General features: G+C 45.2%; 1 protein-coding gene across 9 annotated transcripts in view; it reads left to right on the forward strand.

The window, feature by feature from the left end:
• itpr1b (inositol 1,4,5-trisphosphate receptor, type 1b) overlaps nt 1-13,720 on the forward strand; it is a 142,263-nt gene that overhangs the window by 67,920 nt on the left and 60,623 nt on the right. For 5 of the 9 annotated variants that reach the window (XM_024426847.2, XM_024426850.2, XM_042324288.1 and 2 more), the window contains exons 39-44: nt 791-902; nt 1,645-1,680; nt 7,112-7,153; nt 9,712-9,759; nt 10,324-10,453; nt 12,319-12,506. In XM_024426847.2, coding sequence (XP_024282615.1) covers nt 791-902; nt 1,645-1,680; nt 7,112-7,153; nt 9,712-9,759; nt 10,324-10,453; nt 12,319-12,506 — 556 coding nt within the window. The remainder of the gene's footprint in view (nt 1-790; nt 903-1,644; nt 1,681-7,111; nt 7,154-9,711; nt 9,760-10,323; nt 10,454-12,318; nt 12,507-13,720) is intronic. The other 4 variants (XM_024426852.2, XM_042324290.1, XM_024426851.2 and 1 more) reach the window with 3 other exon arrangements.

Raw genomic sequence — 13,720 nt, forward strand, 5'->3', positions numbered from 1 at the left:
GGCGTGCTGCTCCAAACATGCTACTGTAGTGACCCAGGGCTTTGTTTTCACGTGTCCTGCCCTGAACCTACTGGAGCTCTGTCTCCCTCACACAGGGCTCCCTCCCTCCCTGCCTTACACGGGCCAGGCCATTCCTGTGTCTGTTGTGTTTGATAAGGGCTGAGATTGGATTACTGGGCATGAGGGCGGGCGTCTGGGCTTTTTGAACAGGTGCCGGCTCAGGGGTTAGCCTACTGTAAAGGGCCGCAGGCAGGGGGGATTAATGTGTGGAGTAGCACGTGAGATACCACATGTTCACACTGATTCAGAACTATGACTTACATTGCAAAGGTAATGCAGTACAGTACTAACCGTAATATGTACAGTAGAATACAATGGGACCTTTAGGAAAGCTTGTATGCCGGGAAGAAATTGGGTCTAATGATTTTCATTGAAGTGTTCATACACATGATTGATCATTTGGACTGAAACACTCCTATCAATGAATACAAGTCACACAGCACCTGATTTGATTGACAGCACCTCTAAGGCCCACGTGAGGTCAATCTCTACCCCTAGCATTTATGACCAATAATGAATTAAGCCAATCAATTACGATATGTCAAGCAAACATAATATTATATCTTAATTACTCAAGCTTAAATACTATAGGGGTGACTCTCTGAAATCAGGGTTTGTTATCACTGAAGTGTTTTTTGGGGTAGGGGAGTGCAGTTCTGTACAGTGCAGTATGTGTGATACACCTCTCCTCCTGTCCCTGTCTCTGTCCCTGTCCCTGTCCTCTGCCCAGGCTGATCAAACACACAAAGCAGCTACTGGAGGAGAACGAGGAGCGGCTGTGTATCAAGGTGCTGCAGACTCTGAGGGAGATGATGACCAAAGACCGTGGCTATGGGGAGAAGGTAAATGGCCGTCTTCACCACCATCTCACAATACTTCCCTTGTTCTCTCTACACTGGGTTTTATCATGAGCGGAAACTGAGTGCTTTCTAAGAGGCCTGGTATTCTGTAGCTCTTTACAGAGGTCAGTGCAAAGGTCAGAGGTTAACAGCAAAGCTGGAGGTTAACTTTTCCTCTGCTGCCCTCTGCCTTCCCCCAGATGATACTGGTAGTACATTATGTCTGTGTTGGTTGGGATGAGTCTTTTGGTTTGGTTTAAAACGTACAGTAGCAGCTGCCCTTCTGCAGGAATAAGATGCCAAGGGTGTGTATATATGGTATCCTCAGTGCTTTTCCTATTGGCACAGTCAGACACACACATAAACCACAATGGATTAGTGTCCATCTGAAAATGACTTGTCTATTTTTGGTGATTGGGGACAGTTCCGGTATACTTTAACAGCACCAGCATGCTGTAATTGAACTTTAACTCTAATACACCATTAACACTAATACAGCATTTACTGTATGGGCTGTAAATGACTCTCTGTACTAATCTCTGATTAATGACCTTGGTTCACTCTGCTTTCTGTCCTGTTGAGCGAGGGCAATCCATTGCTTTGAAATGCAGTAACCTGTGTGTTTTTACTAACTGACTGACTGACATGGTGTGGGGTTTCTTACCTACTGTTTGTCTGTTTTCAGCTGCCACCCCTCCTCCTAACCCAGCTCTACTAACTCTGCCTGTATACTCTTCTCTTCCAGCACATTGCCTTTGATGATGAGATGGATGTGGCTGAGGTTGATCATTTTCCTTCTTTCGTTCGGTTTCTGTCTCGTACTAGTCGTGTGGTGTAGATAGATGTGCCTGTGCTGGTGGTTTTTCTGTATTGTTATGTGCTGCTGACTTCAGAGTAGCTGCTTGTTTCCGTGTGTGTTACCGTGCCACTAGCATGCTAAGCACTTTTTGGTGTTGCCAACTTGCTACACTCCAATGTGTCTGTATTGTAGTCAGACCTGGGTTCAAAATACTCAGACTCAAATTCACTCCCACGCATTTAACCCAGGTATCGGGAAATAGTATTTCAAACAAGTATTTGAAAATACTGTCAAATACAATTTGGCAGACTATTTTGTTTTTACAATTAGCCATTCAAATACTTCAAATAAAAGTGCTTGTTTTGGGCTGTGTGTTTGAGAATACTCAAATACACCAAAAAAAGTATTTTAAATGCAAGATGGTTTGTGCCTTTTGCGTCCCTTCGATATTTCAAGTAGAAATTTCGCACCACTATTGCAATTTAAAAGCCTTTTATATTAAATGACCACATGGAGAATTCAATAAATCTGATAGTTAATATGAATAAAGATTTGCTAAAGTGCCAAAATTCTACATTTTGACATGTCCCTCTGCGCACCCTCTGTGACTTCTAGGACTTTAACCCACTTAACCCCAAAATGTCTCCCAAGTTTTCACTATCATTGTAAAGCCCTAGTTATTTTGTTGCTTTAACTTAACTTGCTTTAGCTTCAGATATTGAAGATGATTATTTATTTCATGTGATTAGTTATTCATTTTACGTCTGTCTCTCATTTTATGGTCAACCCTGTCACATGAACTGAACTCTCCTTTTAATATGATGAAAACTCTGTACTTTTTTAAATGATTTTTTTTACAAAAGAAACACAACATCTAACAATCAAATCATAGTGTAGAAGCAGGTGAGCTGGTTCTACTATTTTGAGCAATTCTCTGGTGTTTTGAGGTGGAAAAGTGAGTGGGGTCGAGCAGAACACATCAACCAGTAGACAGGCTACAAATGTTTTAACAATATTTTTTTTCTGTAAAGTTTGCGTTCAACTGCCTTTCCCTGTTGTACGCAACAAGCTTCCATTCACCCTGACACAAGGGGATTTATGGATGAAATTGTCAACCCTGTTACTGTCAACCCAGTTACGGTCAACCCTGTTACTTTATCTGGCACTTATTATAGTAGTATTTTTATTTAACCTCTTGAGATGGAAAACACTTTTTTTTAAATTAAGGTTAACATATACACATTAGGACATGTAAAAAGGAGGTGAAATCATATATATATATTTTTACCAAGTTACACTACTCAAAAGGCATCCAATTGGTGGAACGGCCCAGATACAGAAGTCCATGTATTTGAACGCAGGTCTGATTGTAGTCGTCTGCTTGAAGTTGAATTATGGTCGTTGTGTACATAGATCCACAGGTCTTTATACAGTTTTTTTCAGACTTGAATTGCATGTTAGGAATCTGGTATTTTTGGAAACAGTGCACACAGGGGGGGGTGTTGATCATACCCAGACTCTCTTTGGGTGGTGGTCAGAGGGACAGGGTGGTTCCCCCTAAATTCCTCACCATCATTACCACAGCAGGTGTGTGAGTATTTATACACGTGAAGCTATCCCTTAAATGTAGTGGCGGTCACCAGAGCATACCAACATCCATAGAGGGTAAGGGGGTTGGTGTGTGCAGGTGTGCTTGCTACTGTATATGTACATTCAGGTCTGTGTTTCTGTGTCTGTCTTAAAGACAGTGGAGATATCCTTTTTTTTAAATTGTTCAACCTTTCATCTGGTACTGTATCTGTCTGTTTAGGGACTTTCAGAGAGGCTGGGACCAGTGCCATATGGGAGGGTCTAACTTCTTACTTAGAAGTGTTTATAGTTCCTGGATGTTACGCAACAGTTAATATTACCCTTGTCAATGGCAAAGCACCAGACTACAGTACACCCCATTCCAAAGCATACATTGAGAGGGTATGGCATATAAGAGCACAGCTTTCAACCATAGATTCTATTGTTTGTTTGTTTTTTTTACCTTTGGAAGATATCATTTAGTATAAGTTGCAGTATTACTGTAGTTTAACTTTTTGGTCACAACAACATTTTCTACTCACAACTTCAATCACTTGATTTATTGTACTGTAAATGAGCACAAGAATGGAATGAGTTACTTTAGGGTGTGAAACTTCATTTCTGAAAAAAGGAAAGAAAACAAGAGAGGGAGAGATAAGAAGGAAAGGTAAACATAGATATCAGACTGAGTGGCTGTTGGAGAGCCTACACTCTAAGCTGCATGTCTGCCAGGAGATCACATGCTCACATGAGTGTATTTTCTCTCTCTCTCTACTCCTCCTTCCCTCCGTCCATGTGGTATCCAGTGTTGGAAATCCCCAGCTGCTTCCCCTCCCAAAAACAATCCCTGACGCTCCCTCCTAAAATGGGAGTGAACAGATAGACTGCTTCTTTGTTGCCTCAACGCCCCCTCCCCGTTTTACTGTCTGAAGAATGTACACACATACTTTACACACACACACACACACACACACACACACACACACACACACACACACACACACACACACACACACACACACACACACACACACACACACACACACACACACACACACACACACACACACACCCCACCCATACATCCAGCACGTGCATGGACCTAGGAGCGCCCTACTGTGGGATGCAGTGTCCCATACCCCAGGCTGATCCAAAGCCCACACTTCCCCTCTGCAGCAGAAACAGCAGCAGCAGCACTGAGCTGTCTGTCAGTTAGCTGTTCCGTAAGCCCTGTGTTAAGCTTGCTGCGCTGCTCAGTATGCCAGCTCCTCTGTGGCTTCCCACTGCTACAGGAGAGCTCTGCCATGCAGTACAGTACTCTCCTTTTAATCTGAGAGGCATAGGGTACTGTAGTACCCTGAGTCGGTGTGCGTGTTTGTGTCGGGGGTGGGTGGGATAATGTAATAGGGTCAGCAGAAAGCAGAGATAATATGGCTTTAGGTTGGCGATATGTTGTGTGCTGACCTGGGGGGGGGGTTACGCAATAGAGATGATTTCTATGCAGGAGAGGGCACGACGGTCTGTTTGTGTCCGCATGTGTCTCTCTTGCTCCCTCGCATCGCTGTGTGTCCCCGTGCCAGTGGATCTCTATCGTCTCATTATCCCTGGCAAACTCTCTGTCTCCCTCTCTCTCTATTTATATCTCTCTACCAATCTTTTTCCTCCCTCTTAGTCTCTCCCTGTTCGCTCCTCTCATGGCCGTTCTACATCCCACAGTGCTGGTGTCCTCTGCCTCAGCGTTTCCCTGCGTGTCCTCAGCTATACTCAGAGCTGCTGCAATGTGTGTGAGGCGATTTGAGGGAACCTTGGTTGTTTCTCTGATCCCCTCCAACAGGGAAAACTATAGGCATTTTTGCTGGCCATGCAGCTCTGTCCCTGCAGCCTGCCTTCGTCCTGCACGATACTTGGGCTCCCGCCAGCTCTCAGGCAGCGGTTATGTAAGAGCTAGCATATCCCCCCCCCCCTTGAAATTCACTCTCCACTGATGTGACCTTCAGAAGTAATTGGCAATAAAAGTGTGGCGGAGCTGTTTACTGAGAGACTGGCAGCGCCTCGTGTTGGCGGCGCTGGGGCGGGCAAGGGAGTGTTAACTGTTTCAGGCCCGCCACTGATGTAATGGTGTCAGACAAGAACAAAATAAATCTCTCTGTCCTCCACCCTTATCCCCCTTTATCTCCTATGATTGTCTTCCTGTTTGTCTCTCTTTCTTGAAAGCCTGTATGTCTCCCTCCCTCCCACTGCCTATTTATTCTTTGACCTGTAATCTTCCATGCTAGGGGATAGGAGGGTGGGGGGAGGGGGTGCTGGGGTGCCTATGACAGTCACTGTCACTAGGAGAGAGGCCCGGCAGATTATATAATAAGGAGAAGGAAGGGGTGGTACGATTCTGACTACAGACCCATGTGACACACCCTGAAAACAAGTGCAGAGACAAGTGGAAACTCCATGGGGGAGTCGTCTCATCTTTCCACTGCTGAAATGTGATTGTAACTTCCATTAAGATGACCTTATGTTTGGCCCTGTGGAGCAGTGATTCAGCCCACTATACCACAATATAGTTTACGTCATACAGTCTGAGAAAACGTACAAGTGGGACCAATGTTGGCGGTCATGGGTCTAGCTGTGTCCAGGGCTGATGCCAGCAGTTCCATGGGAAAAGCATGGGCGACCCCCACGTTCAGATCCCCGGGACTCATGGAAGACAAATCAAGGCAGATAAGGCCCATAATGATTGTCATGCTCCACCACTGAAAATGTTGACGGATCGGAAACCCATTGAAAAGTAGCTTTATGATGTTGTGCTTTAATTGAATTTGACAAGTGAATCAGGGTTAAAACCTTTTGAGGCTTGTTTGCATGCATCATCCTTTTTCCTGTGCAAATGGATGTTTTACGTAAACAGGGGCCTGATAAGGGGAGATTCTTGTCTAGTCTCACAATTACTCAGAGTCAGCATGACTGCGTTACTGAGGCACTGTGGTCTGTCTGTGTATCTGTCTCTGCCTTTTCACTTTGCACCATTTAAATGTATCACATCCGTCAGTCTGTCTCTCTCTTCCTAAAAGTCCTTTTTAACATTGGTGCTCAAGCAAGCATTTCATTTCAGCAGTCAGCCCACAGAAAATCAAATGTCTCTCTTTTCTCTTGGGGTACTTTGTCAAACATTGAGTATGAACAACATCAACAAGTCAGCATTAGCTAATGTGTTAGGTTTTTAAATGTATTCGTACATGTTTTGTTTCCATTTGCCTGTATTATTATGCACTGTATCACTAATAGGCCTACTTGTAGCACCATCATGCCACTAAAAGCCATATCTGCAAGTCTGGTTTGTCCCTTAAAGCCCTTGGCCTTCATTTTAGGATCTGCAATTTCTAATCTGCTCACATTAACCAAACAGTCCATTCATTGTCCTACGTCAAGGTGTTCATTTTGCTATGCAAGCAACTGGGAGAAAGCAGGGGCAACCCCATGCAGGCATATGAACACAGGGAGAGTATAATAGTGATGTTTGATTATATAACACAAGACACGTGCTCTAATAACAGCAGAGACTTAGCATAGAAACGCCAGATAAGGGTGTGTTTGTTGTCCCCTTCGTCGTGGCTGGCTTTGAGTCATGCGCTTTTATTGCTGTCGGGCACATGATGGGCCAACTGATCAACTGTAACCAGCCAGACATACAAGGAGGTCCTTGGTGAAGCGGGCATGGCCTTGCATTGATCTGTTTGCACTGTGAGGCAAGTGACCTGAGAGCTGCCTGAGGTTAATTTGCCCACGGACTGTGGTCTAACCCAGACCTTGACTAACCCAGACCATTTGTCTTATCTGTCTATCTATTCAGCTGGCCCCTCTGCCGGCTGAACCTGAAGTCCCTGCTGCAGATGTGAGTTCAACACCCATATTGCCTGGGCCTCAGCACAGCCTGGGCCTTAGCACTCTAATATGGGTTATTGTAGAATATAGATCATTTGAGTCATCCATCCTCCCCGCTCATCAAGATGGAAACAGTCAAATCCTTTCCCTTTTCAGTGCCCACTCACCATAACACACAGACGCAAATGTTTCCCCTTCTGGATTTTTAATTATGCTGTGAACCGACCCATGTACAGTGAGGGAAAAAAGTATTTGATCCCCTGCTGATTTTGTACGTTTGCCCACGTTTGCCCACTGACAAAGAAATGATCAGTCTATAATTTTAATGGTAGGTTTATTTGAACAGTGAGAGACAGAATAACAACAAAAAAATCCAGAAAAACGCATGTCAAAAATGTTATAAATTGATTTGCATTTTAATGAGGGAAATAAGTATTTGACCCCTCTGCAAAACAGGACTTAGTACTTGGTGGCAAAACCCTTGTTGGCAATCACAGAGGTCAGATGTTTCTTGTAGTTGGCCACCAGGTCACTCCTCTTTGCAGATCTTCTCCAAGTTATTAAGGTTTTGAGGCTGACGAACCTTCAGCTCCCCTCACAGATTTTCTATGGGATTAAGGTCTGGAGACTGGCTAGGCCACTCCAGGACCTTAATGTGCTTCTTCTTGAGCCACTCCTTTGTTGCCTTGGCCGTGTATTTGGGGTCATTGTCATGCTGGAATATCCATCCACGACCCATTTTCAATGCCCTGGCTGAGGGAAGGAGGTTCTCACCCAAGATTTGACGGTACATGGCCCCGTCCATCATCCCTTTGATGCGGTGAGGTTGTCCTGTCCCCTTAGCATAAAAACACCCCCAAAGCATAATGTTTCCACCTCCATGTTTGATGGTGGGGATGGTGTTCTTGGGGTCATAGGCAGCATTCCTCCTCCACCAAACACGGCGAGTTGAGTTGATGCCAAAGAGCTCCATTTTGGTCTCATCTGACCACAACACTTTCACCCAGTTGCACTCTGAATCATTCATATGTTCATTGGCAAACTTCAGACGGGCATGTATATGTGCTTTCTTGAGCAGGGGGACCTTGCGGGCGCTGCAACATTTCAGTCCTTCATGGCGTAGTGTGTTACCAATTGTTTTCTTGGTGACTATGGTCCCAGCTGCCTTGAGATCATTGACAAGATCCTCCCGGGTGGTTCTGGGCTGATTCCTCACCGTTCTCATGATCATTGCAACCCCACGAGGTGAGATATTGCATGGAGCCCCAGGTCGAGGGAGATTGACAGTTCTTTTGTGTTTCTTCCATTTGAGAATAATCACACCAACTGTTGTCACCTTCTCACCAAGCTGCTTGGCGATGGTCTTTTAGCCCATTTCAGCCTTGTGTAGGTCTACAATCTTGTCCCTGACATCCTTGGAGAGCTCTTTGGTCTTGGCCATGGTGGAGAGTTTGGAATCTGATTGATGGATTGCTTCTGTGGACAGGTGTCTTTTATACAGGTAACAAGCAGAGATGAGGAGCACTCTCTTTAGAGTGTGCTCCTAATCTCAGCTCGTTACCTGTATAAAAGACATCTGGGAGACAGAAATCTTTCAGATTGAGAGGGGGTCAAATACGTATTTCCCTCATTAAAATGCAAATCAATTTATAACATTTTTGACATGCGTTTTTCTGGATTTTGTTGTTGTTATTCTGTCTCTTACTGTTCAAATAAACCTACCATTAAAATTATAGACTGATCATATCTTTGTCCGTGGGCAAACGTACAAAGTCAGCAGGGGATCAAATACTTTTTTTCCCTCACTGTATGTCCCGTTTCCCTCCCTCCATTCATCCCTCCATCCCTTTGTAGGTTTTTGAGTGAAGAACAGTTTCCTTACCTTCTTTCTGCCGGATTTTGGAGCAGCGTGCTGGGTGTTTTTCCATGGCAGATGGGAACATGGGTTTACACTGTGTCAGTACCACTACTAGTACACTGCACTGACTCTGTTATGTCATCTGGAAAGGAATGTTTTTTTTTCTCATGGTTTGAGTTGCGTTTCTGCCCCTTGCAGCCTGTTGCTCCCTTGTGTATTTAACATGGTTTAATTTGTGCTGCAACTGCAAAGTAACAATGGAGTCACTCTGAGCCATCTAGTTTGTTGGTTGAAATAACCCAATATCAAAGGTTTGAACAGCAAAGTTTACGCCTTGTTTTAGCGTTGTGAACGTAAAAAAGTTTAAAGTGGTTATGAGATGTGAAGTTAATGGGATGGTTGTAAATGAATGTTATTTTATTTCTAACAGCAAGCCACCTTGTTATTTAATTTTCTTCTCTAACCGGTGCTTAAGACTATTTTCACGAAGCCTTGCATGATTATGTTCCTACCCCACATCCACCCCAACACACCACCCACCTCCCTATGTTAACTGCATGAAATCATTTGGCTCAGTTCCCTGCATGTAAGGAAGGTGACTAATGTGCACAGTATTAACACCCCTCTCTTGTTTTGTTTTTGTTTTCCCCTAATTTTCCTTTTTTGGACTTTTCTTTGATTTACTTTCTGCTAACTCACCTCACCCTTAGGAGCTTGATCCCAACCAGCCCCAGAAGCAACTGGAGGACCAGAGAAGGGTAGGTACAGTCCAGTACGGTCTGATCCTCTCTGTTCCGGAGTCCGCTAACCTGCTCTCTCTGGCCCACCACAGCTGGCTGTCCTGATGCACTGATGCACCTGACCTGGCCTGCAGCCATTCTGCTTCCACAGCATGCCCACCTACTCACAGGGTTACCCCCCCGCCCCCCACTAACGAACTGGCCACTGGATGTGGGTGTCAATGGGTTTCAGGAGGAATATTAGGGAAATTATATGTACTGTATATGAGTTGGAAGACTGCTTTTGAGACACACTGTATGAGGCGCGATGCTCAATCAGTTGAGATCAGAGGTCAGATTTTTAGCATGCTCTGCCTCTTACCTAGCAAAGGTTATAAACAAAGGCAAGAAAACAATATTTTCTAAGAAGCACACTGTTTCCACTGATTAAAAATGCAGGGTTAATATCTTGAGACTGACTGTATGAGGGTGCCAGGCCCAATCAGAGTTGAGGTATTCTAAGCTGATAACACTGATGTTGGGAGTCCTTATCTCATGATGACGATTTAGGCTCAATCCTCTGACATCACCTCTTTCCACCAGGGTGAAGCTCTGAGGCAGATTCTGGTGAATCGTTACTATGGGAACATCAAACCTGGGGCCAGAAGAGACAGTGTGACGACGTTCAGCAATGGTCCTGTCCCCCCTGGAACAGAAGGGAAACCTCGAGCAGGTACCTGTCCGTCTCTGTATCTCTGTCTCTCTGGATAAGGTGGTACGGACTGGCTGAATATCTCAATACCTCAGAGTATTAAAGTTTTCAAATCAGGGTGATGAGTCATGGTTGGTCTCTTCTCCATGCTTGGAGAAAAGGAATGAGTTCCTTCCTGTTCACGCTCCTGCCTCAAATCGAATGTAATTTGTTGCATGCTTTGTCAACAACAAGTATAGACTAACAGTGAAATACTTACTTACGGGCCCTTCCCAACAATGCAGAGAGAAAAATCGAAAAATGATAGGAAAAAATTATAACACGAGGAATAAATACACAATGGGTAACAATAACTTGGCTATATACATGGGGTTCCAGTACCAAGTCTATGTGCAGGGGTACGAGGTTATTGAGGGCAACAGGATAGATAATAAACAGTAGCAGCAGCATATGTGATGATTCAGAAGAGTTAGTGCAAAAACGGTCAATGCAGATAGTCTGGCTAGCTATTTGGTTCACTATTTAGCAGTCTTGACTTGGGGTTGGAAGCTGTTCAGGGTCCTGTTGATTCCAGCCTCGGTGCATCGGTATCGCTTGCTGTGCGGTAGAGAGTACAGTCGTCCAGTGTACAGTCGTCCAGTGCAGAACGTCCAGAGCTGCCAAATCGTTGACATAGAAATTGTCATCCAAATCAAGATTAATGATCGCTGTTCTGATCTCCAGAAGTTTTCGGTCATAGGAAAAGATGGTGGAGTCATCATGTCCAAAACAAAAGTTAAGATCAGTGTAAAAAAAACACAAAATAGGTCAGGAGCCCGTAAAACGGCTGCTATTCATTGCAGCGCCATTTTAATTATGCCTGCCTGCCCCTGTCCTCCATTAAGCCTTTGGACCCGGGGTCTGTCCCTCAGCATACGAGCCCTCTCCTCTGGCTGAGCCAGGACGTGCTGTTGCCAGGCGACCAGAGAGATGGGCTCTAGATTAGAAAGTCTTGTGGAGTGTGGACACACCTGCTCCCACAGCCAGAGAGTGGCCCTCTGGGTAACATTATCACACGCCGACTTCCTCGTGTGGCTGGAGAAGTCATCATGACTGGATGAGGCTAGCTAGTCTTAGCCAGGAAATACAGCTATTTTCAAGGGACTGAATGATGATCACTATAGTTGTGGCATCCCATCTTTGGTTTAGTTGTCCATCAAAATTAATTTCATTACATTATATAATAAGCAAATTATGCAGTGAATCAATGAAGAGGAAAGAGACAGATGGATCTATTCATTCTGCCCATTTGACAATCATCTTGATGTAATTCAATTCTAAAGTATTTGGTCTGTAATGTCTTTTTCTTTATGTGTGGGACCCCAGTAAGATAAGCTGTCGCCATTGGCGTCAGCTAATTGGGATCCAAATAAATCCAAAATCTATTTGAGTGGTGGAATAGTAGTTTTACTCTCATTTAGAGTGACAAAGTTCTCCTGTATACTGTATGTCCTTCCTCATTGTTCAGGCTCTTGATGGCTCTCTCCCTGTACCTTTCTCCCTGTCCCGCTCTCCCTGTCTCGCTCTCCCTGCCCTTCTCTCCCTGGCCCTCTCTCCATGTCCCTCTCTCCCTGTCCCGCTCTCCCTGTCTCGCTCTCACTGCCCTTCTCTCCCTGGCCATCTCTCCCTGACCATCTCTCCCTGGCCTTCTCTCCCTGTCCCGCTCTTCCTGTCTCACTCTCACTGCCCTTCTCTCACTGTACCTTTCTCCCTGCCTCTCTCTCCCTGTCCCTCTCTCCCTGTCCCACTCCTCCTGTCCCTCTTTCCCTGTCCTTCTCTCCCTGTCCCTCTCTTTCTTCCTGTCTCCTTGTCCCTCTCTTTCTGCCTCTCTCTCTGTCCCTTCCCAGTGGTGAGTTCAGGGGCGGCCGCGGCCCAAGGGGAGCTGACCCTGCATGAGGTCCAGTGCCGCCTGGATAAAGAGGGAGCATCCGACCTGGTAATTGACCTCATCATGAACGCCACCAGCGATCGTATCTTCCAGGAAAGCATCCTATTAGCCATCGCCCTGCTGGAGGGCGGTAACACGGTCATCCAGGTGAGAATGAACCCGTGCCACGTGCATAATGTAATATGAATAGAAAATGCTAGAGAGGCGGTAGAGGGAAAGAGACTGGGCCCAGAGGAGGAGAGCAGGAAGTAGAGGCAGAGCTTGAACTAATGATCTGTCTGGTGGGAGAGGTCCAGGCTCTGAGTAGCTCCCCAATGTGTCACCACAGAGTTTCTAAACCCAGAGGCAGAACAACCCGAGACTTCCGGGAACGCTTGCGAAACAGACCATACAGACCAGGTTGGGGTCTGGGGTTTGAGAAGTCAATGAGAAAAGTGAACGATTCTTCTTTAGTTTTTCATTTTCTCTAAACCATAAGGTACAATCTAGATTCGAGCCAAGGTTTTAAGTAGTTGAACATGTTATTATTCTAACCTAGTGAACGTTTTCATTTTCATAAAAAAATAACTTTATATCGAAGGAGGAGCTCAGCTAGCCAACTTCGCATTGGCATCTCCTACAAGTGTGATCGGGATTTTTATTGGAGGAGTAGTTTTAGCCTATCTTCATGATGTACTGTCTTTGGTGTCACCACCTCCTCTCCTCTCAGCCAGTCAGCCAGGGGTTGCTATAGCAACACGGTCCTTCACTTCTCTAACCTCACAGCAAGATTGAGAGAGGAACAGGGGATGGTGGGGGGAGGGTGTGCTGCTGATTGTAGGCCAATTACATTTCCCTGCTTATCGCCCACGTTTGTGTGTGCGTGGGCTTGTATTTGCATAGTAGTTCTACCTGATGAACCCTGGCTTGGCTTCACACAGCTCAGGCAGTGTACTCAAAGGCACTCACATGACTCTCAGGTTACATAACCACAGCATGTCCCTGGCTTATTAATACAGAGAGCCTCAAATCATTCAGACTTGGCTTTTAACTGGGTAGCACTGTACTGTCAAAACAAGGGAAGAGGAGCAGCCATGGGAGCCCCAATGTTCCAGACAGAGCAGACACCTGTAGAACAGCCATTCCCTAGGTAGTATTCCACCATCCCACTGGCTAGACTCACACAGATCCACATACAAACATGCAAACCCAGGCAGGTGTTTTCATGTAGATCTATGGAGTGATAACGCCAGTCAGTTACTTGGCGTTTTAAAAAATAAATAAATAATTTAACCTTTATTTAACTAGGCAAGTCGGTTAAGTACAAATTCTTATTTACAATGACAGTCTACCAAAAGGCCTCCTGCGGCGATGGTGGTAGG

This window comes from Oncorhynchus tshawytscha, linkage group LG07 (genome assembly GCF_018296145.1).
Source record: "Oncorhynchus tshawytscha isolate Ot180627B linkage group LG07, Otsh_v2.0, whole genome shotgun sequence".
NCBI lineage: Eukaryota > Metazoa > Chordata > Actinopteri > Salmoniformes > Salmonidae > Oncorhynchus > Oncorhynchus tshawytscha.